General features: G+C 49.3%; 1 protein-coding gene across 8 annotated transcripts; it reads left to right on the forward strand.

The window, feature by feature from the left end:
• Positions 1-1,552: 1,552 nt before the first annotated feature.
• On the forward strand, positions 1,553-23,335 carry arhgef49 (Rho guanine nucleotide exchange factor 49). Of its 8 annotated transcripts, none has more exons than XM_078090995.1 (9): positions 1,595-1,882; positions 2,319-2,405; positions 11,009-11,100; positions 13,019-14,468; positions 17,135-17,357; positions 18,032-18,236; positions 18,447-19,036; positions 20,062-20,207; positions 20,910-23,335. In XM_078090995.1, exons 4-9 carry the CDS (start codon positions 13,138-13,140, stop codon positions 21,736-21,738), a joined length of 3,324 nt encoding a protein of 1,107 aa, XP_077947121.1. In that variant the 5' UTR covers positions 1,595-1,882; positions 2,319-2,405; positions 11,009-11,100; positions 13,019-13,137; the 3' UTR covers positions 21,739-23,335. The 8 variants fall into 8 exon arrangements, with proteins under 8 accessions (XP_077947119.1, XP_077947125.1, XP_077947124.1 ...); XM_078090994.1 differs by having other exon boundaries at positions 1,752-1,882; positions 2,310-2,405; XM_078090993.1 differs by lacking the exon at positions 2,319-2,405 and having other exon boundaries at positions 1,553-1,882.
• The last annotated feature ends 55 nt before the right edge of the window (positions 23,336-23,390 follow it).

Genomic DNA, 23,390 nt, shown 5'->3' on the forward strand with positions numbered 1-23,390 from the left:
GTAATGATTCAATGGTAATTCATTCATTTTAATACAAATCTCTTCTTTTTTATATTGCTATAGCAAAATAATGAAGTATTTTAGTATTCATTGGTTTGTTTCGGTGTTTATATTCAACCTTATTTAGTCTGCTGTTTATTAAATTGTTCTTATTTGTTTTTAAAGCTATGAAACCTATATTATTATTCCTATTACAAACTAGCTGTACTGTAGATTAACTTCTGAATAAAGGCGTCAGGATAATCTCCTTCTCAGCGATTCATCGCTCTTCTGAGGCCACAAGCTGAGCTTCAAACAGGGTCTCCACCCAGCAGATTACTGCCCCCACCTCTCCTCCTCCACCTCTCCTCCTCCCTCCACCTCTTCTCCTCCACCTCTCCTCCTCCCTCCACCTCTTCTCCTCCACCTCTCCTCCTCCCTCCACCTCTTCTCGAGTTCATCACATTAAAGGAGCATTTACTGAATCAAAGAGTAGCTGTCAGTGAAGAAGCAGGTCGTCTGTCTACCGGAGGAGGTTGGGTTTACCGCTGCACATGGTTACCTAGCAACCGACAACAAGAGGCGAGGTCTCCTCGCGTGTTATATTCTCATTAATAACATTAAAGACATTCTACTTCTTCATTTTCTCACTTTTGGCACTGAATGTTAGTCAAAGTCAAAGTCAAGTTACACTCCTTTGTGACTTGAATCTGGGAAACAACATAAAGAAAATGCATTAAAGGGTCAAAACGTTGTTATTACGTTTTTATTTACATTCTGCAGCTGCAGGTGTTTCTCATATTACTAGAAAACGTCATTCCTTTCATCCTTAATATAGAATATTACAATATTTGCTGTATTTGTATATGTAATCAGCCCCGGATCAGACTGAGTGATAAAGACCACCCTGATCCGGGATCTTTGGGGGGGGGGGGGGGGGGGGGCTCTTTAATCTGAGCCAATCATCAACAGAGGCAGAGCGATGGTGCTATGGGCCGTGCTGCCTTCATGTGCTGTCGGAACGTTCACAATCACACAACATTTCGTCAGATCAGATTGTACAGTCAGTTTGTGAATAAAGTCATGATTATTAATAATAATGAATAAATTAAATACATCGTTGAGGAAGATTGAGGTCCAGTCGCCTCATTTAGAAATGACTATTTCTTGAGAACACACGTATTTATTTTATATCTTTCTGCTTTATTTAGGTTGCTAACTGTTTTTATATTGTATGGTACTCGAGACAAAGGTATTATTTTATCTGCTAATGAAGTTTATCGCCGTGAGTTTCTCCCAATTAAACCCTCACAACTACCTTATTTTATTTTTATTATGTAAACATATTCATCTAAAAAAAATAATTTCATGAATATTCTTGATGAAATTAGTGTTATAATCTAAATAAAGAATATTGACAACAATCTACAAATACTGAATTAGTATTTCGAAATGAAAGATGACTAACAAACAAACAACAATAATAACACATATTTTGTGCAAACGTCATCAACGACACGCGACGTCATCAGACCAGAACGCAGAAGACTCATTCAGAACGTGAAGCCGTTGAGTGTGGGATTTACGAGCGGCACGTGAAGGCATCACTGTTCCCAAAGAGAACCCCGCAAAGGAGAAGAGGTCGTGTATCCGGATCCTCCGGGACAATAAAAAGAACCTCTCAGACCTGCACGAGGGAAGGGCGCAGAACCATCGGCAGGACCCGCGGCTGCGTGGGCTCGGTGCCGGTCCCGGTGTGCGAGGGTTCGATCCCGGGCTGAAGACCACGTCAGGTGTTGGAAATAAGAGGAGCGGCGAGGATCCGGTTGGCGGAGATGATGGAGATGATGGAGATGACGGAGATGATGGAGATGATGGAGGAGACTGGGTCCCGCTCTTAACTGTGAGTGAGTACACCGACATAATGTTATCATCAAATGGGGAGAACGAAGAGACGGTGGTCCGCTTTACGATGCCCCCTGAAGCAGACACGCTTTAAACCATGAGCAACGGGAGCTGCAGATCTGCGACTGTTTTACGGTTTCAGCCATTTATTCTCCTCACGCAAACAGTACACATGGAGAAATGCCTCTAAATGTGAGGGTGGATCCAATGAGACGAGATGTTCAGAGAACATGATGGGAGCATCGCCTCCTTCATGTAGGAGAGGGCTTCATATCTGCTGAGGAAGACCATGGTGGAACTGAAAGTCTCACCTTCACATCTCATAATAAGAATTTTCTACAACAGTGTGACATGTTGTTATTTTGTCCTCGTGAGCGAAGTCTCACGTCTTGTTGGGTTTGTGACTTCCTGATTAACTCTTTAAGGCCATGCAGGTGATGAAGGTCACAAAGGGCGTGAAACAGCGTCTTTTGTCAGGAGGTGTGACTGGAGATCCCCCAGAGGTCCTGGCTGCTGGGCAGGTGAGTGCCCCCGGGGCTGATGGGAGTTCTGGCTGGCACTCAGATGCTGCTGATGAACATACGGGAACGCACCGGCGGGGTGGGGGGGACGGGGAGGACGGGGAGGACGGGGGGGACGGGGGAGACGGGGGGGGGGGTGCAGGAGCTTCTTTGTTTTCCAGGAAAACAGTGAAACATCTGGATCATGAATATTTGACGAGGGTCAGGTGACTGGAAAAGCTCTCACGGAACGTTCCGTTATCTCTCCGAGGCCTTCGGAGGCGGCCGCTTGGAATGTGAGGCATTCAGGGACGGATGTTGTCACGGTTATTTAGAGGAATGTGTGCAAGGTCTCGTCCTTCGTTTATCTGAAAGATGTCAAAGTGAAACTTCAGATTCTCCTTTTGTGAACAAGCTATATGAATTAGTTAGCAGATTGTGTCGTAGGAGGATAATAACCACGTATTAAAACTCTCGTCGGTTTGTTTTCAACTCTCAAGTTCACCATTCAGGACGTCGCCATCTTGTTTTTTAGCAACCAGTAAACAGTAAATGACCATATATGGACTGAGGAGGACATACGGTTGACTTTTATGTCTCTGGTAGAGACCTGTCAATCAGCGTGTAGCCCCGCCCTAAAGCCTCCCCTGCTTTATGGTCTGTTTGACTCCACATGGACCATCATCTACTAAATGAACATCATGCTGTGTTGAAGAGGACTTGAAATCACTACAGAGAAGTAGGGTCATTTCCTCATAGACGTCTATGGGAGCAGAGGAGTCGCCCCCTGCTGGTCACTACAGATAAGTAGAGTCATTTCCTCATAGACGTCTATGGGAGCAGAGGAGTCGCCCCCTGCTGGTCACTACAGAGAAGTAGAGTCATTTCCTCATAGACGTCTATGGGAGCAGAGGAGTCGCCCCCTGCTGGTCACCACAGAGAAGTAGAGTCATTTCCTCATAGACGTCTATGGGAGCAGAGGAGTCGCCCCCTGCTGGTCACTACACAGAAGTAGAGTCATTTCCTCATAGACGTCTATGGGAGCAGAGGAGTCGCCCCCTGCTGGTCACTACAGAGAAGTAGAGTCATTTCCTCATAGACGTCTATGGGAGCAGAGGAGTCGCCCCCTGCTGGTCACTACAGAGAAGTAGAGTCATTTCCTCATAGACGTCTATGGGAGCAGAGGAGTCGCCCCCTGCTGGTCACTACAGAGAAGTAGAGTCATTTCCTCATAGACGTCTATGGGAGCAGAGGAGTCGCCCCCTGCTGGTCACTGCAGAGAATGCAGCTTTAAGACATGAAGCTCTGAGAGGTTTGTCTCTTGGTTCAGAAGCAAACATCTTCTGTTCATGTGAGTACCCCCCCCCCCCCCCCCTTATGGGCAGAAGACGACAGCCGTCTCTCAGACTGGGAGGAATGTCGTCCCGAAAACCTGTAAACCTGTCTTTCTCTCAACCTTCAGGTTCTGCACAATCAGAGATAGAGGCTGATATTTAATCTGCTTGGAATGCATGGAAGGCTGCAAAAAATCCATTATAAAAATAAATGAATACATTTTTTAAAGAACATGATTAAATATTTATTTAAAGACTAAATGAATGAACAGAAAAAAATGTAATCATAAATGCATAAACGATATTGTCATTTCCGTATATATTTCCACTATTTACTTATTATTATTATTTCATGGGGCGCCTGCTGGTGTTTTAGATCCGAGGTGCTGAAGCTGAAGCCGTGATCAATCATCATGTAGTTCCATCTTTTCCTCATGACGTCCTGGAAGAACTGAGCGGGGAAACGAGTCTACAGCCCAAGTGCACTTAGCGGTTAGCATGTAGCTAGCGACGGGATGGCGGTCTTACTGATAAAGTCTGTTAGAGATGAAGTCCCTCCCTCGTGTTACCCCCCCCCCCCACCCCCCTGCACTCCACCACTCCGGTTCTGCTCCATCAACAAGCATGTGCAGGTCACCAGAGGTCCCCTCCTCAGATAACGTCCGCTGTGTCACTGAGCTTCATCCTCCGTCAGCCTCCATCGGGCACCCACCCGTCTGACCGCGAGGGGGGGGGGGGGGGGGCGCTGTGCCCCGCGATGGGCAATCAAGCGTCAGATAAAAGAACCGTTAATGGAGCTTTTTTTACGCCCCCCTGCGGTGTGTACGGACACATCCGTCCAACAGTAACAGGCTTTGTCTCTCCCAGAGGAAGACTACACTACCCACAATCCTGTGTGGTGACATCCGCGGCGTTGTCTTGGGTTTTTTCCTCACATCTTGTTTTTTTCGCGGCTTCAGAGGCTACGGAAACGGTCCCGTGGTCTTGGTGGTCCGGTCTCACTGATCCAGGAACGTGAGAGGAACGTCTACCAGAGGATCCCGACTGGGCCTCTGAGCGCTGACCTCTGCTCCAGGGCTTCGGCCTCCTGCAGCCTCTGACTCGGCACTAAAAGCTCCGGCAGCACAGCTAAATATAGCCGCCCGAACCCCCCCAGCCGGCGCTTCTCCTCCGCTCCGTGAGAGGTTCGTCTGTGAATTATTAAACCCACCGAGTCCTCGTGAATTATCAAAGAGGATTGTGACCTCGGTTTGGGACCGTTGTGAACACGGCCCTTTCAAAATAAGATTAGATGATCCTTTTTCGTCCCACAGGCTGATTACAGCAGCGCTTTTAATTCATCTTCACGCTCCATGAAACACATCATCAATCGTTTCATTCATCCATTAGTCACCGTCTGTGATGTATTTCACCGGGGAACTGAACATTTCCATACAACATATCTCATATTTAATCGCCTGTTGTGCCCTGTTGAAGGAACCATAAAGACTTTTATGAGTTCTGATTACTCACAAATATCCAATCAAACTTAAATTCCCGTCTTTTTCTAAATTGCTCTGTCAGCTGCTGCGACTGTAGTTTGTGTTGAAGATGTTGTCACGGTGACGTCTCTTGTTGGTTGCTGGATGGTTTCATGTCCTGTGTTCTGTCTGTAACCAGTAAACAGGAAGTGACCATAACTGAGGAGGACGTGGAGACGTCTCCTCTTACTGGCTTTTTTGACTCTAAATGGACCATCATTTACTGAATGAACATCCAGCTGCACTGAAGCAGACTTGAAACTAGAGATGAGGGAATTCAATTCATTTTATTTTATTTTGTGTAGCCCAAAATTGCAAATTACACATTCCCTCCGAGGTCTTTACAGTCTGCACACATGTGACATCCTCAGTCCTAAAACCCTCACATGACACCGGAAACCCCTCAGTGAGAACGCCAGAGGATCCGTCCCCTGATGGACAGACTACAATGATGCCATGTGGACACAATGAACAACGTAGAAGGATAAATAAATATAAAGAGAATAAATCCAGGGAGAAGTAGAGTCATTTCCTCATAGACGTCTATGGGAGCAGAGGAGTCGCCCCCTGCTGGTCACTACAGAGAAGTAGAGTCATTTCCTCATAGACGTCTATGGGAGCAGAGGAGTCGCCCCCTGCTGGTCACTACAGAGAAGTAGAGTCATTTCCTCATAGACGTCTATGGGAGCAGAGGAGTCGCCCCCTGCTGGTCACTACAGAGAAGTAGAGTCATTTCCTCATAGACGTCTATGGGAGCAGAGGAGTCGCCCCCTGCTGGTCACTACAGAGAAGTAGAGTCATTTCCTCATAGACGTCTATGGGAGCAGAGGAGTCGCCCCCTGCTGGTCACTACAGAGAAGTAGAGTCATTTCCTCATAGACGTCTATGGGACCAGAGGAGTCGCCCCCTGCTGGTCACGCTTTGACTTTCACAAAGTCATCTCCAGGCAACGACCCACAAACGTTTTATATGTCGCCCAAAGTCCCATTTGATCGCTTCACGATCCGGGTCTCGTTGAGGCTCTGCCTCGTAGTCCGGATTCGGGGATCAATCAAGTTTGGAGCGCGATGATGCAGCAGAAGCACCTGCTGCCCTTTGCTCCGTCTGCTGCCGCTTTCTGGTTGCTATGCCAACCACAAGGGTTGCTCACGTCTGAGCATGCTCAGTGCGGCTTCCTTCTCCTCATAACAATAGCCAGAGCGAGGGCTCTCTCACACACACACACACTCACACACACACACTCACACACACACACTCACACACACTCACACACACAGCTTCAGACGGTAAGTACACAGACCTGCAGAAAAGCATTGATCTCCTTCATGTGAGTCTGTAGCTGCAGAACCAGAGGAAGCATGTGCTCTTTATTTATTTCTTTTATACAACACCATCGTTCCACTCCAGGTGTGTGTGTGTGTGTGTGTGTGTGTGTGTGTGTGTGTGCGCGTTGTTTTTATGAATGGTGCATTCTGCTCACTTGGAGGTGTAGTAGTCGACAAAGCAGAGGAGTCGCTCAATAATTCATGTGGAGGGAAGTCAGCATGTGTAACGCGACGCTTTATTTCTTACCACGTCCTCCCTTATTTATACCTGCATTATTATTCTTTGTTCAGATCATGTGACTCTTAAACAGTAGATCCAGTTGTTATTATACTCATTATTATATTATCGCTGGATTCCTGCTGTTGTCTCTGCGTGTAAACTAGAGACGTAACCATGGCGATGGGGCTCTAATCAATACGAGCATGTCATGTTTGAGTAAATAGTCAGAGACGTGTCAGTTATTCATCAACAAACAATAATCCCGCCAGACAACAAATTATTATCTCAGTATTAATCCGTCAAAGACTGTCAGACCTCTAGACCTGCAGGCTCCACTTGTAGGTCCTAGACTTGTAGGCTCTAGACTTGTAGGTTCTAGACTTGTAGGTCCTAGACTTGTAGGCTCTAGACTTGTAGATTTTAGACTTGTAAGCTCTAGACTTGCAGGTTCTAGACTTGTAGGTCCTAGACTTGTAGGCTCTAGACTTGTAGGTTCTAGACTTGTAGGTCCTAGACTTGTAGGCTCTAGACTTGTAGATTTTAGACTTGTAAGCTCTAGACTTGCAGGTTCTAGACTTGTAGGTCCTAGACTTGTAGGCTCTAGACTTGTAGGTTCTAGACTTGTAGGTCCTAGACTTGTAGGTTCTAGACTTGTAGGTCCTAGACTTGTAGGCTCTAGACTTATAGGCTCTAGACTTGTAGGTCCTAGACTTGTAGGTCCAAGACTTGTAGGCTTTAGACCTGTAGGTTTTAGACTTGTGGGTTTTAGACTTGATGGCTCTAGACTTGTTGGTCCTTGACTTGTAGGTCCAAGACTTGTAGGCTCTAGACCTGTAGGTTTTAGACTTGTGGGTTTTAGACTTGATGGCTCTAGACTTGTTGGTCCTAGACTTGTAGGCTCTAGATTTGTAGGCTCTAGTCTTGTAGGCTCTAGATTTGTAGGCTCTAGACTTGTAGGCTCTAGACTTGTAGACTCTAGCCTTGTAGGTTCTAGACTTGTAGGCTCTAGTTTGTAGGCTCTAGACTTGTAGGCTCTAGTCTTGTAGGCTCTAGATTTGTAGGGTCTAGACTTGTAAGCTCTAGACTTGTAGACTCTAGCCTTGTAGGTTCTAGACTTGTAGGCTCTAGTTTGTAGGCTCTAGACTTGTAGGTTCTAGACTTGTAGGTTCTAGACTTGTAGGTCCTAGACTTGTAGGCTCTAGACTTGTAGGCTCTAGACTTGTAGGTCCTAGACTTGTAGGTCCAAGACTTGTAGGCTCTAGACCTGTAGGTTTTAGACTTGTGGGTTTTAGACTTGATGGCTCTAGACTTGTTGGTCCTTGACTTGTAGGTCCAAGACTTGTAGGCTCTAGACCTGTAGGTTTTAGACTTGTGGGTTTTAGACTTGATGGCTCTAGACTTGTTGGTCCTAGACTTGTAGGCTCTAGATTTGTAGGCTCTAGTCTTGTAGACTCTAGCCTTGTAGGTTCTAGACTTGTAGGCTCTAGTTTGTAGGCTCTAGACTTGTAGGCTCTAGTCTTGTAGGCTCTAGATTTGTAGGGTCTAGACTTGTAAGCTCAAGACTTGTAGACTCTAGCCTTGTAGGTTCTAGACTTGTAGGCTCTAGTTTGTAGGCTCTAGACGTGTAGGCTCTAGACTTGTAGGTTCTAGACGTGTAGGCTCTAGTCTTGTAGGCTCTAGATTTGTAGGCTCTAGACTTGTAGGCTCTAGACTTGTAGACTCTAGCCTTGTAGGTTCTAGACTTGTAGGCTCTAGTTTATAGGCTCTAGACTTGTTGGCTCTAGACTTGTAGGTTCTATACTTGTAGGCTCTAGATTTGTAGGCTCTAGACTTGTAGATTTTAGACTTGTAAGCTCTAGACTTGTAGACTCTAGCCTTGTAGGTTCTAGACTTGTAGGCTCTAGTTTATAGGCTCTAGACTTGTTGGCTCTAGACTTGTAGGTTCTATACTTGTAGGCTCTAGATTTGTAGGCTCTAGACTTGTAGATTTTAGACTTGTAAGCTCTAGACTTGTAGGTTCTAGATTTGTAGGCTCTAGATTTGTAGGTTTTAGACTTGTGGTTTTTAGACTTGTGGGTTTTAGACTTGATGGCTCTAGACTTGTTGGTCCTAGACCTGTATATTCTAGATTTGTAGGCTCTAGACTTGTAGGCTCTATATTTGTAGGTCTTGGACTTGTAGGCGTTAGATGTTTAGGTCCTAGACTTGTAGGCTCTAGACCTGTAGGCTCCAGACTTGTAGGTCTTATACTTGTAGGCTCTAGACTTGTAGGCTCCAGACTTGTAGGTCTTATACTTGTAGGCTCTAGACAGAAGTGTAGACTCAGAACCAGTAGACTCTAGGCTTTTAGACTCTAGACTTGTATCCTCCTCTTCCCTGAAACCCTGTAAGTATTGATTCAGGTCCTCGGAGGCTTGTTATCATCAGACTGATATATTAATAATGTTAATATAAAATATTGATAAACGGATCTCGATGCTTCTTCCATCGGTCAAATAAATCTTAGTAGTTACGGGTGAAGAAGAGGTGAACTAGTGTGGACTTAAGAGGTCACATGAGGCTAATTCTCCGTAATCACTGAACCAGTCTGTCTTCCTTAAAAAGATGCTGGTGTTGTATTTGCTCCTTTGCTTTGAAGACAAAAGGAGAAGCAGTAATCTGCTCCAGTGTCAGAGGTCAGCTTCATTTTGACGTCTGGTGACCATGTTTTGAGGGAACAGAGCTCAGAGCCTTCATCAGGTCTCTTCCTCCTCTCTATATATATATATATATATATGTATATATATATATCATCATATATCTATCTATCTAGCTTATATATATATATATATACTGTATATATGTATGCGCTTCATTTCTTCACCTCATCAAATGTGTGAGGATCACAAACCATCACCTGGGGACTGTAATCAATCGGTACCACGGTTACATCTGGGTGTGTGTGTGTGTGTGTGCCAGCAGAGTGTGTGTGTGTGTGTGTGTCTGTGGTGTGACACACACACACACACACACACATTATCAGACCTGCGTCTCATGTGTGACAGCATGTTGCTAAAAGAAACTTAAACCATAAATGACATCAAGAAAGCTATGATCTATATCTCTATCTCTATATAGATGTATCTATATAGAGATAGATATATATATCTATATAGATATAGATACATGCTGTGACTGTCCTCGAGAGGAAAGAAGGACTCTTAGGAGAGAGGATGCAAGATGATGGAAGAATAAAACGATAAAACATTTTCACTTTTATCTTTACTGCCTCGTGTCACGTGACGGCCGCTTTGCATCAGTCGCTTCCTCCTCTCCTCTCTCCTTGCCTCCTCTCTCCTGGCTGAACGCTGCTCCTGGTAACAGCTGTTTGCTCTCCAGTCGGCGAGCTGACACCACAGAAGAAGAAGAAGGGTTTAGCTTGTTTGGTAGTTGTTATCTTTAACATTTAGCTTCCTAATGATGAAGATCTTCAGATGTCAGACTGGGTGATGGATTATGAGTTCTTCTGGACGACTTCTCCTCATTCAACGGTTCGTATGAAGCTTTGATCCAAACGTTAATCCTAGAAATCTATAAAATAAGAAAAAACAAGTTTCTTTGAATGTTTTCAGAAGATTCTGGAGGCAGAAAGTCCCTAGAACCTCAAATTATGCAAATGACCATCAGTCCGCTGAAGCATCTTCGCGACTGCTCCTCATGATGTCACAACGTCCCAGTTCATTTATCTGAGCTTGAGGATAAAGTTCTGTCGTCCAGCTCACCTGGAGAAGAGGTGAATTGTGTTGATGCAAATGGAGAGATGGTGGATTCAAACCGCTGTGTGCTTCCTGCCTGCTGTGGATCCCCAGAGAGACCAGGAATCGAACCGCCAACCTCCACTAGTGCTGACTCCTCTGGTCTCTGTGGACCCCTTTGGTGATCCCATGAACACTCGTGAGGATGAATGAAAGGAAAGACAGAGTACTGAAGGAACGGCTCACTTCTGTAGTCCTGTGGTTCTGGTCCACTGGTTCTGGTCCTGTGGTCTGGCTCCACTGCTCCTCTGGTTCTGGCTCTGGTCATGTGGTATTCTGGTTGTGTGTTCTGGTGGTTCTGTGCGCACTCGGGGGAACTCTTTGGTTCCTATCGTCATGGCGATGTGGAAGCAGGATCTATTGATTACTGATCGACTGCAGCTCAGTCTCAGTGTTTGGTTGATGTTCTTCTTCTCGCTCTTTACTTGAAGCTGGAGGCCACCTGGAGACGACGACGAGAAGAAGAAGAAGAGGAACCTTTGGGATCCGATGACCTGCTGGAGGAGGGGCTTGATTAAGATGGGTGAGTTTAGGGGGGGGGGGCACTGTGTAACTACACAATAAAAGCATCGCAGAGGGACAAAGACAAGAACCCTTTCTGAACGCTGAGAGGCTTTTGTGGCGACAATTCATCCAAAAAACCAGATGGCGACGGTCAAAATGCCAAACTTGAGGCTTCAAACATTATTTTATTGTGACAAGTTGCTCCTCGATGAAGAGAGCTGCGTATTCGCTCATCTCCTCTCGCAGCGAAACCATCTGAACCTGAAGAGCAGTAAATAACGGAGACGCGATCTGCCGTCTCTCCAGAAACCCCGAAGCTAGAAAGATGGTAGCCGACCCCTCTCACCCCGAACAAAACCCGTTTGTGTCCCTTCCGTCTTCCGACGCATTATTTGTTTTGCGAGGCTTCTCATCAGAGGAGAGAAGCTGATGCAGATTCTTCAGAGAATCATCCCACTGATCACTTCTAATTGCCGACTCTCCTCCACTTCTTCTGCATCAAGTGAAAACTGTGTGATTTCCTTCTCAATGGCCCAAAGGTCTCTGACTGAATTCTTTCATGAGAGATGTGATCACACATGTTCTCCCGTGTTAGCAGCGAGCTCTGCATTTGAACACGCGCATGTGATTTCGGTCAGCGTGGGGAAGTGCGCGCAGAGCCAGCGCACTTCGGAATGTAGAGTAGGTCCCGTATTCAGCATCAGTTATTATGAACCAGGCAAACAGGCTACTGTGGCTGCAGCCTGCACCGAAAAACACTAGAACTCCAACGCTCCCGCGTTCCGTTACTCCAACCCGCCCCAAAGCATCACAACAACACATTCCCATAGGCTGCACTAAGATGATTGACATCACATCGCCCTTCACTGACCTTATAAACTCAGTAACTCACTCACAGAACATGTCAGTCCATTACAATATTTTTAGACTTTGATGCGGGCCAATTTTAAATGGATGGCGGCCCGCAGGCCAACTGCGGGCCGTAGTTTGGACACCCCTGATCTAGCACCATCCACATGGTCAGCATGTTAATGTTTATATTCCGATAATTTAAATCAAAGCTTTGTTGTTCAAAATTTACAGATTAAAGCTGCTTTAAGGCGGGGCTACAGGCTGATTGACAGGTCGCTAACAGACCATAAAGCAAGGGATGCTTTAAGGCGGGGCTACAGGCTGATTGACAGGTCGCTAACAGACCATAAAGCAAGGGATGCTTTAAGGCGGGGCTACAGGCTGATTGACAGGTCGCTAACAGACCATAAAGCAGGGGATGCTTTAAGGCGGGGCTACAGGCTGATTGACAGGTCGCTAACAGACCATAAAGCAGGGGATGCTTTAAGGCGTGGCTACAGGCTGATTGACAGGTCGCTAACAGACCATAAAGCAGGGGATGCTTTAAGGCGGGGCTACAGGCTGATTGACAGGTCGCTAACAGACCATAAAGCAGGGGATGCTTTAAGGCGGGGCTACAGGCTGATTGACAGGTCGCTAACAGACCATAAAGCAGGGGATGCTTTAAGGCGGGGCTACAGGCTGATTGACAGGTCGCTAACAGAACATAAAGCAAGGGATGCTTTAAGGCGGGGCTAAAGGCTGATTGACAGGTCTCTAACAGACCATAAAGCAAGGGATGCTTTAAGGCGGGGCTACAGGCTGATTGACAGGTCTCTAACAGACCATAAAGCAAGGGATGCTTTAAGGCGGGGCTACAGGCTGATTGACAGGTCGCTAACAGACCATAAAGCAGGGGATGCTTTAAGGCGGGGCTACAGGCTGATTGACAGGTCGCTAACAGACTATAAAGCAGGGGATGCTTTAAGGCGGGGCTACAGGCTGATTGACAGGTCGCTAACAGACCATAAAGCAGGGGATGCTTACTCCACACACAGTCTTCATGTTCCTGTTTCAGACATAATAACATGTGAACCTCTCTACAGGTGTGTGAGGGCCTTTGGCTCCGCCCACAGCCACACCAGATGTGAAGCCTCGTCCACCATGTGACTACCCCTCCCCCCTCCTCCTCTACCACCACCACCACCAACTACTTTCTGTAGACATGGAGCCCTTAATCTCCGACCCGCCGCTGTCCCCCGACACCCGACGGAGACCCGGCCTCCATCACTACCCGGGACTCAATGGGCCCCTCTACCCGCTCATGTCCAGGTGCAATAGCAGCACCCTGCTCACTAACCTGGGGCTGAGGTACTGCTCCGGCCGGCCGGGTCCTCTGGGTCCGGCTCCGGGCCCCTGCTGCTACGCGGGAGGCAAGCGGCCCTACAGGAGCATGGAGAACCTGAACTGGAATGCTGTGGCGGATTCTGGCCTGTGCAGGTTCAGCGGCGCCCCCTTCGGGAGCATGGACAGCGAGTTCATTCTCCACTACACCTCCAGCAGCCACTGGTACGATGGGCCCCCGGACGGGTCCATGACAGGGGCCCCCGGACCGGTCCCGGACGACGAGGGCCCGGCGTTTTACCCTCGACTTGCACCGCCCAGGAAGGACCTGCCGATCTTCCCTCAGCTGCTGTTTCCTGTTGGTGTCGACAACTGGGACGCCAGGAAGGGCCTGAGGGAGAAGCTCCGCCTCCACAGCGCCAGGTCGTCCGCAGAGCATCTGAAGCCCCTCCCACTGCGGCCTCCGGCGACCTCACCCGTGGCTTTAACCCCTGCCGCACCCAGGCCGCCACACTTGACGTGCCTCACCAGGGGGGAGCTCAAGCGGGAGGTCTTAAGGCGCCTGCAGCTCCGGCGGCAAAACAGCAGCCCCAACCTAGCCCTCCACAGCCCCCTAGCCGGCCCCGAGGTGGTGAAGACCTCCTACACAACAGACCACATTGCAGGGGGGAGGGCGGGTTCTCCGTCTGAGCCCCCCAGGCCTCTGACGGGGCGCCTCCACATCCCTACGTTTGAGGAGTTCAAGAGGATGAGGCAGATGGATGGGGGCCAGGACCCGGAGTCCACAGCCGGCTCCCTGAGATCTGGACCCTCAGACCGTGAGGCTCCTCCTCCCGGCGGAGGAGGCGGGATGAGGCCAGAGGACTCGAAGGAGGCGCGGGGTCCTGCCTCCGTGACCGCCCACACCCCCATCTGCACAAGCCCATCCCCCCGCTCGCCCCTGCAGACGCTGGCCTCCTCGGCCCCGGGGGGATCCCTCGCCGCAGGGAGAGCAGCAGAGCGGGAGTCCTCCTGCGGCAGCAGGAGAAGGAGGAGCAGCCTGGGACCTGCCGGGTCGGTGCCCTTCCCTCCCTGCAGGGAGAACCACGGCCGGCCCTCCAGCTGCTGCCCGGCTCTCCTCCTGGACGGGACGGACCTGTCCAGCTACGGAGCCAAGATCTACAAGATGAAGGAGGGGCTCATAGGCTCCGCCCTCGGCCTCATCAAGAAGAGGTGAGTCGGGGGGTCGGGGGGGTTTCTTGATTCCTTAGTGTCTTGATGATGACTAGGGTTGTCACGATACCAACATTATGACTTCGATACTATACCTGCCAAAATATTACGGTACCCGATACTTACGATACGATACCACAAATAGGGAACTGGAATATTTATCTATGATAGTAATAAATAAAAAACTGTAAGTTTCCCTTTTATACCTGGCATCTGTTTGACTGTCTGTGGGATAAACAATGCTTCATTTACTTGCATATAGAGTTTGATATTCTCACATTCATATTTTCTTAACGAAAGATAAAAAGAGATCCACCCTCAGGCTCCACCAGCATGTAGCCTGTTGCATCAAGTGTGTGTTATTTGGAACAATTTTGTGTGCATTCTGACCTCATGATCATATCGGCCCACATGAGTGAGATTGTAGGTTATTTTGCATGTATATATTTCTGCTGGACTGTTCAGGAACTTCTTGCTTTGTCTTGTGTTACTTGATGTTTGACTGTTAGGAAAGTTGTTGTCAAGTTAGCCAACAAAGCTACAGGCTGCCAACTCTCACGGTTTCCCCGTGTGACACGCGTGTTTCCATGTTTTCACACGCACTCACGCCACACATCCAATTCATTACGCTAAAATCCCGCGCTGGTTCATCTCCAACCTCGCCGACGGTAAACGGCGCATCGGTAACCCGATTCGCTGCACGTAGCGTAACTTACACCCTCGTCGTCCGTAGCTTCACCCCCAACATCTCACTCCGTACTGATCACAATAGCATTAGAAAGAAGCCGACGCGAGAGCACTGAACACTAGCATCAATGTCCGAGCGCGTTATAGCAAGCTTGCTAACGAGATGTCTAGCGGCTAAACTAGCAACAATTTTCCAAACACAGTCAAACACTAAACGAAGCAGACGTCCTCTTTTACCCGGACGTTTCCCCTTTTCCAGACCTAAAAAATGCGTCCGGGTAAAAGAGGACGTGTGGTCACCCGAGCTAAGCTAGGCTAAGGCTAATGGTGTATATGGGTGAGCAGTCTGCTACGTGAGGGCGCGTCTCCCCTGATAACTCGCTGTGTGAGAGCTGCGCAGTCGATGTGTGCAGGCGGCCCGACACGGAGCGCTCAGTACCGGTACTACAAATATTCAAAACCCTAACGTGAGGGTACCGCGGTACCTTTCTAGTACCGGTACACCGTGCAACGCTACTGATGCCAGCGGTCACTACAGAGACGAGAAGGGAACCTCTGAAGACTATTTCACTCCCATGATGCTGTGCTGATCAGATCTTTACTCATCTAATCTCTTCCGTGTCACTTTGTTTTAGCTGTTATTAAATCACTCAACACTCAAGTATAATTACAAATGTACACAGCAGAACGCCATTTTATGATTATTTGAATCACTTTTAATGCTAAAGAAGGAGAAGAAGCCATTTGTATTGCCACATATTGTTGTTACACATACAGGAAATAGTTGTCTGCATTGAGGTCATCCCACTCAGTGGGAGCAGTTAGGTGCCTTGCTCAGGGACACCTCGACATGGAGCAGCCAGGGTTCAAACCGCCAACCCTGCGGTTCCCATTGCACCCTCTGTACACCGTCTGAAACAGAACCTTTAAAGAGCCACGAGTCAGTGGTCAGCTGACAGGAAGCCAACGCGGGACCAGGATGGACACGACAGGTTCATCTTTAACTGCTGACTGAAGGTTTAACAATTCATCAGTGTAATTATTTAATCATATGAGTCTGTGGTGACAGAATTTAAAGTTACTACGATGAAATGTCTCCTCCTACCAGGGACCCTGCAGGGAACCTCTCAGTCCTGGTCCTGGTTCTCCTGGGCCCCCAACCCTCCAGAGGGTCCAGATCTCAAACGTGTGTTTAGTGTCCGTTGACTCAACATTTCCTCGCGGTTGTTTCTGTCCATCGCGGATCGATGCAGCTGGACGTGATGCTGCGCGAAGCTCGACTGATCGACACGTGATGATTCTTCTGTTCAGTTTGAGGTTTTGATTTGAAATGCAGTGATGAATCACAGTCATCTTCATATTTGACCCCCTAGTAGTGCGAGTACTACTAATACTAGCAGTACTCACTGTACTACGAGTACTCCTCTACTCGAGGTGTTTCTCAGGCTACAGGTACGAGTGGTGCGATTGTGCAAACGACACACACGTGTGTGTGTGTCTGTGTGTGTCTGTGCGTCTGTGTGTGTGTGTGTGTCTGTGTGTGTCTGTGCGTCTGTGTGTGTGTGTGTGTGTGTGTGCGTCTGTGTGTGTGTGTCTGTGTGTGTGTGTCTGTGTGTGTGTGTGTGTGTGTATATATATATGTGTGTGTGTGTGTGTGCGTCTGTGTGTGTGCGTCTGTGTGTGTGTGTGTGTGTTTGTGTATATATGTGTGTGTGTGTGTGGTTCAGGTCCACCTGTTGTGCGTTGACGCGACTGCGCGTAAAGACGCAGACGTCAGCCTTAAGAAGAAGATGATGGAGGTGAGGAAGAGGAGGAGGGGGGGCGGCGAGCTGCAGAGGAGGAATCGCTCTGACAGAATTACAATCAGCCATCCTGACTTTTCTCCCACATCCTGCTGTCATGCTTCTCCCCCCTCACCCCCCCCCCACCCCACTGCCCCTCCCCCCTCACCTCCCCCCCCACTGCCCCTCCCCCTCTAGCTGCAGTGCAGAGATCTCTGGCGAGGCCCCCGTCAGGCTCTCAGGTGATCGGGACGGGGGCTGTGACGTCACCGCCGACTGGCAGCCCTTTGCCGTTGCCATGGCAACGTCAGCAGCGGCCTGCAGAGCTGAGGCTGGCGACGACAACGAGACGCCCACGGGAGGAGGAGGAGGAGGAGGAGGAGGAGGAGAGGAAGCAGGAGGAGAGGAAGCAGGAGGATGCGTAAGGATTTCATTTATTTCCTCTTTTTTCTTCTTGGCTTTTTCCTCGACGCAGAAGATCCGTCCGCGTTGGAGGACCGGAGACTGCGACGCACACTCACTCGCTCTCTGCCATGGAGTCGCGTCTCGCTCGCCCGTAGGAGAACAGAATCCGCTGCTCGTCTCTCTCGTCGTTCCCGCAGCGACGATAATATTTTGAGAGGAACATGAATTACTGTGGTTCCTCTGCGAGTGATGGCTGCCGGCTGTGAGTAGCGGAGCGCTGGCGGTCTGTGGAGGTCATGCAGAGCCAGTCGTCCTCTGTGGGGGGGCGGGGGGGCGAGACGTCGCGCGTGTAGCGATGACCTCTGATTTCCACGACTTCTCAGGGGCTCGATGGACCCCTGAGGGGGACCCTAAGAAGCCCCCTGGGAAGAGTTGTCGGGGGAATTGAGACCCGAGCGGGTTTCTGTGCGTGAGGTCGTGTTGCGTTCAGGCTCTCGGCCTCGTCGTACAGAATCTGGTCCGCGGAAATCGGAGCGAAGTTACATAACGACATGAGAGCTCCTCGCGCAGACGTCGTCCTCGTCGCTCGCCTCTCGCTGGGAGGACGTTTGCCCCGTTCCCATCTGTTGCTATAGCAACGCAACCGTCCGACTGACACGTGTCCCCTGCTCCCGTTGCCCCCCCCTGCAGCAGGCCGGTCGGGGCTGCCGGCGCTCCAGCTCGGACGCCGCCTACGAGCTGGCGGAGACGGTGAGGGCGCAGCGCGAGTGCCGCCTGCGGCCTCACCACAGCGACCCGATGCCGGCCGACGCCTCCAAGCGCAAACAACTAGAAATGAAGATCGCCGCCGCCGCACGACTGCACGGCCACCGGCGAGACCGGGACCGGGACAGCGGTGAGTTTCCGGACCTTTTGTTGTCGCCTGCGTGTGTTTCACATTTTGATTTGACTTTTGAGTCTCTGAGGAGTTTATTATAAGAACTAGAAGTCATGAAATGCGGCGTGAAGGGGCGTCGACATGCATGAGGGCAAAGGTCAAGTCCCTCGGCAGTATTGCCGATTGTCTCAGCAGCACAAATTTACCAAACCCTCCCCCTCTCTCCAGCTCCGGCGGCCCTTCGCGGTCGCTCTGAACCACCCGGCGAGGAGCGCCATGCGGGTTTGGGCGCCACGCGGCCCGGGCAGCACCGCTGGAGCACCATCAGCAGTCTGAGCGTGGACAGCGGCGTGGTGGGCCTCAGCGACGAGCGGGAGGAGGAAGACCACGAGCCCCGCCGGTGCCGCCGGAACCGGGCAGCCGAGGTGGAGCGCGTGGACAGCGGCATCGGCCGCGGCGTGTCCCGGACCTGGAAGAGACCGTCGGCCTGCCTGCGAGCCTGGGAGGCCCAGAGACCCTGTCCTGACTGCGGACTCAGGGACGGGGCCTCCAAGGAGCGAGGAGAGCGCATGTGCGAGCGCTGCTCCAAGCTGCGCACCGAGCGCAAAGAGGCCATCCTGGAGTTCATGAACACAGAGTTGAGCTACGGCGAGGACCTGCGGATCATCCGGGAGGAGTTCTACTGCCCCATGCAGAGCGCCGGCCTGCTGAGCGCGGAGCAGCTCGTCGTGGTCTTCGGGAACGTTCAGGAGCTCATTCAGGTCAACGACCGCTTCACTGAACATCTGCAGGACAGCATCGACCAGGCTTTTGACCAGGTGAGCATTTAAACAGGGTTCCTCTTAAAAACCAGCAGGAGCACACTGTTTTTTACAAATGATCTAACATGAAAACTCAGAGTCCTCAACTCGTATTCAATCAAAGTAGCACTGGCTAAAATATGCTAAATCTAAAGAGGGTGACAGAGAGGTAGACGGGGCAGTAGGTGGAAAGGTCTGTAGGTAGCAAGGTAGGAAGACAGTGAGGTAAGTCTGCAGGTCCCGTGACTCTCTCCTGCAGGTCTACCACCATTCCATCTCTGCAGCTCATCCAGAATGCAGCAGCTCCACTGGTCTTTAACCTTCCTAAGTTCTCCCTCACTCCTCCACTCCTCTGGATGGGATCCAGCTTCCATCCAGGACCTGGTCCAACCCGACATCCCGACCTCTGACCTCTCCGCTCTGCATGTGATAAACTGCTTGTTCCTCCTCACTGAGAGCAAAACACTCGACTAGATCTCCACTCTTTGCTGTCCTGCTCCTAAATGGTGGAAGGAGGTCTCTGAAGACATCAGGACCACAGAGAGCCTTCACATCTTCAGACTGAGGACACACCTCTTCAGACTCTACCTCCACTAACACACTAACTAACTGGAGCACTTACATTGGACTTATAATGGTTCTTATCTACAGCAAGTTGTACATCGGCTTATTTGATGAAATTGTACTTTCTTGTTTCTTGTTCTTTGGTGTCTGTAAGTCGCTTTGGATAAAGCGACAGCTAAATGACATGTGATGTGATGTAGAGAGGAAGGTGGATCAATAGGTGGACAGGAACGTAAACAGAACCGAATACTAGACAATTGACTATGTGGTAACAATTTCTGGTCAAATGCTGTTTGGAAGGTACATCATTTAATTTAATTTATGTAGAATCGATGATAGTGAGACGGTCAATAATCTGTAGAAGAAATGTCTAGCAGCACTCCAATACATCCTGCAATATGTTGACCACACAGAAAAATGGACAAAGATGAGTTGTTTTGCGTTTCCATTGACACTTTTCTCATGTGGTTTGACCTCAGGGAGACCACAACCTACTCACGGTCTACATAGGAGAGATCTTTCTGGAGTTCGTCAACATGCTGCCGGCCTTCCAGACCTACTGCCTGCAACAGTCCACCTCTGTCAACATGCTCAACACGCTGGAGAAGGAGAAGGAGCTGCTCAGGTAGACCCCTTCTCCTCTTGTGTGGAGTAAAGGTCCTAGTAAAGTAAGGTGGGCTGTTTTTTTTACAAAAAGAGACAGCCAATATCATTTATTCAGAGCTGGTACGATTCATATTAAAGCTGCGTTCTCTGTAGTGACCAGCAGGGGGCGACTCCTCTGCTCCCATAGACGTCTATGAGGAAATGACTCTACTTCTCTGTAGTGACCAGCAGGGGGCGACTCCTCTGCTCCCATAGACGTCTATGAGGAAATGACTCTACTTCTCTGTAGTGACCAGCAGGGGGCGACTCCTCTGCTCCCATAGACGTCTATGAGGAAATGACTCTACTTCTCTGTAGTGACCAGCAGGGGGCGACTCCTCTGCTCCCATAGACGTCTATGAGGAAATGACTCTACTTCTCTCTGGATTTATTCCCTCAGTAAACATTGTAAACATGAGTTTATGTCTCAGTCTCTAGTTCCAGGTCTTCAATACAACATGATGTTCATTTAGTGAATGATGGTCCATGTCAAACAGACCATAAAGCGGGGGATGCTTTTAGGGCGGGGCTAAAAGCTGATTGACATGTATCTACCGTGGACGTATTGCGAATCTCTTTGTCGTCCTCCTTCCAGATGTTGATACTTCCGCTTCACTGGTTGCAAACGCAGAGCAGTGACTTGTTCTGCTTCCTGATCCTTTCTCCCGTTCTGTCTTCTCAGAATCTTCCTGGATGTTTCCCAGAACGACAACACAGCGCTGCGGCGCATGAACTTACGCTCCTTCCTCATGGCGCCCCTCCAGCGAGTCACCAAGTACCCGCTCCTGCTGAGCCGCATCATCAAGGTCACCGCCGAGTGCCACCCGGACCACGGGCGTCTCCGCGAGGCCAAAAGTCGGGTGGAATCCCACCTGGAGCACATCAACATGAAGACCAAGCAGGAGGGCAACGGAGTCACTTGGTCCCTCCGATCGTTCCGGCGCGACAGCCGCAAGAACAGAGAGGTCATCAACATCGAGATGCGAGAGGTGTCGATGAAGACGGTGGGCTGGGCGAGGGAGAACACGCGCTTCGTCATGGAGGGGCCGCTCCAGTTGTCCCAGCCGGCGGACGGTCAGTGGGTGAAGAAGGGCAGCAAGGCCCTAAAATTCCAAAACGTCCAGAGTCTGCTGATGGTGAGAATACGGCCGCCCGGCGACGCCCCAGAGCCGGGCGGCGATGCGGCGGTGGCGCGGGGGGGCGGAGCTGGCGGCAGCGTTTGGGACGGAGTGCTGGTCCTGATCAAGGACAAGAGCAGCGGGAAGTTTGCCGTGCTCCGGGAGCCCATTCGCCTGGGGAACTGCGTGGTGTCCACGGACCCGGACTGCGAGGACACGTTTGAAGTGCTCGACATCCGGCGGGAGTCTTTTGTTTTCCGCGCCTCGGACAAATGCCGCACGCAGCAGTGGTTCCACCAGGTCAAGAAGTACACGCGGAACCTGGGAACCTGGAGGAAAAGACGCAACGCTTTGCCCAACATCATGATCAACACAAACCAGACCCGCTCCTGAGGCGCCATCTTGTTGCCCTGTAAGAAAACAACGGGACCAAACGGACACGGAGACGCGCTTCTGAGCGCCGTCGCAGCAGTCAGAGCCGCGGCCAATTCACAGAGGAGTAGAAAGGAAAAGTTAACGAGGAATAAAAGATATTTCTGTCGCATCAAAGTAGCATTAAAGCACAGCGGAATCTGCAAGCTAGCTAACTGGCTAGCTTTGTGCTAGTTAGTTGCCTAGGTCAATGTAGCATCAAAGCATTGTACAGTCCGCAAGCTAGTTAGCTAACTCGCCAGCCGCTGAATTAGTAAGTTACCATTTTAACATCTCAATGCTTCATCCGTCGTCACAGCGTAGGAAAGATCTGCACATTAGCCATTGCTATTGCTGTAGCATGATAGCTATGAATGAACCAAAGGACAAGCCGGGGTTTGGCGTGCTAGTTAGTAAACTAGCCTGCTGACTCCAACGTGCTTTAATGCTACGCTCGTAGCCCGGCGCTATTATGGTCTAACGTTTCACTACCAACAAGTTAACGTCTACGCTGACACACGTCTTCACCATGACGACTAACGACAATCGCCGTCATCTTTTGTGGCGCTCAAATGACAACAAAAAAACATTTTATCTACTCCAATTCCGTTTCTATGATTTAAATATTTTAGCAACAACAATCTTTTTCCTCGTCATTTTTTTGTACAAAGCCACGAGCGTTATTTACGAAGACCGAAGTTGTTAAAAGGAAACGTCGCATTCCTGGACAAGCAAACAATAAAAGCACTTGGGCTGAGCAAGTCGGCCTTGATTGTAGAGGACGTCTTCTGCCGGAGGAGCGTCCAAGGAAATCAAAACCTGACGGGAGAGTGTTGTCATTTGTTCTATAGGGAGGCAGGGGGGCGGTTTGGTCGCTCCGGTCGCCGGCGGTACGACAACCTTCCCTCCCCGCGGTCGACTTCCTGCATCCGTTTTAAAATGAGAAACCCAAGTGTGTTCAATCAATTAGCTAAATGCTTGTTTCAATCAACAAACCTACGTCTATAATAAAGAAATAAATCAGGTAACAAACGTTGTCACATGACCCCCCCCCCGTACCCATAAAACAATAAAACATGATATCTGTCCATCTGGTGGTGTTTTAACCTTTAAAGGTTGAAGAACTCCATATCGTGACCTCTAGCAGAGACGTCACTCAGTGAGTCATGTGACTGTTGTGCCTTGGTACTCGATTACTGTTGCGATGTACCCGCAGCAACGATTGTCATGACGACCGACTCACTTGCTTCAGATGGACTCACAGGCAATATAATTATATTACTTTGTGTGTTTTTATTATTTATGACGTTTTTTATTTTGTATTTAATGCACTTTATTATTGTCCCGTCGAGCTGCCGGTAAAACTGAACTCTTCTCACTGGGACGATCTAAATGAAACCAAAACTGTTTTCTGTTAAGAGAAGAAGGATCACTGTGTCTCCATGACAAGAAAATACCAAGCCTGCTGAGCAGCAGACGCTTGTTTTTCCCTCATTTGCATTTTTTAAGACTTGATGTATTGCCGCCCCCCCTTCCACCATGTAATATAGTGTGATTACATTAAAAAGATTTTAAACTACTCAGCGTGTGCAATTGGCTCTGTTTATAAACTGACAGGAAATGTATTTCATTTT

This window comes from Gasterosteus aculeatus, chromosome 16, assembly GCF_964276395.1.
Source record: "Gasterosteus aculeatus chromosome 16, fGasAcu3.hap1.1, whole genome shotgun sequence".
Taxonomy (NCBI): domain Eukaryota; kingdom Metazoa; phylum Chordata; class Actinopteri; order Perciformes; family Gasterosteidae; genus Gasterosteus; species Gasterosteus aculeatus.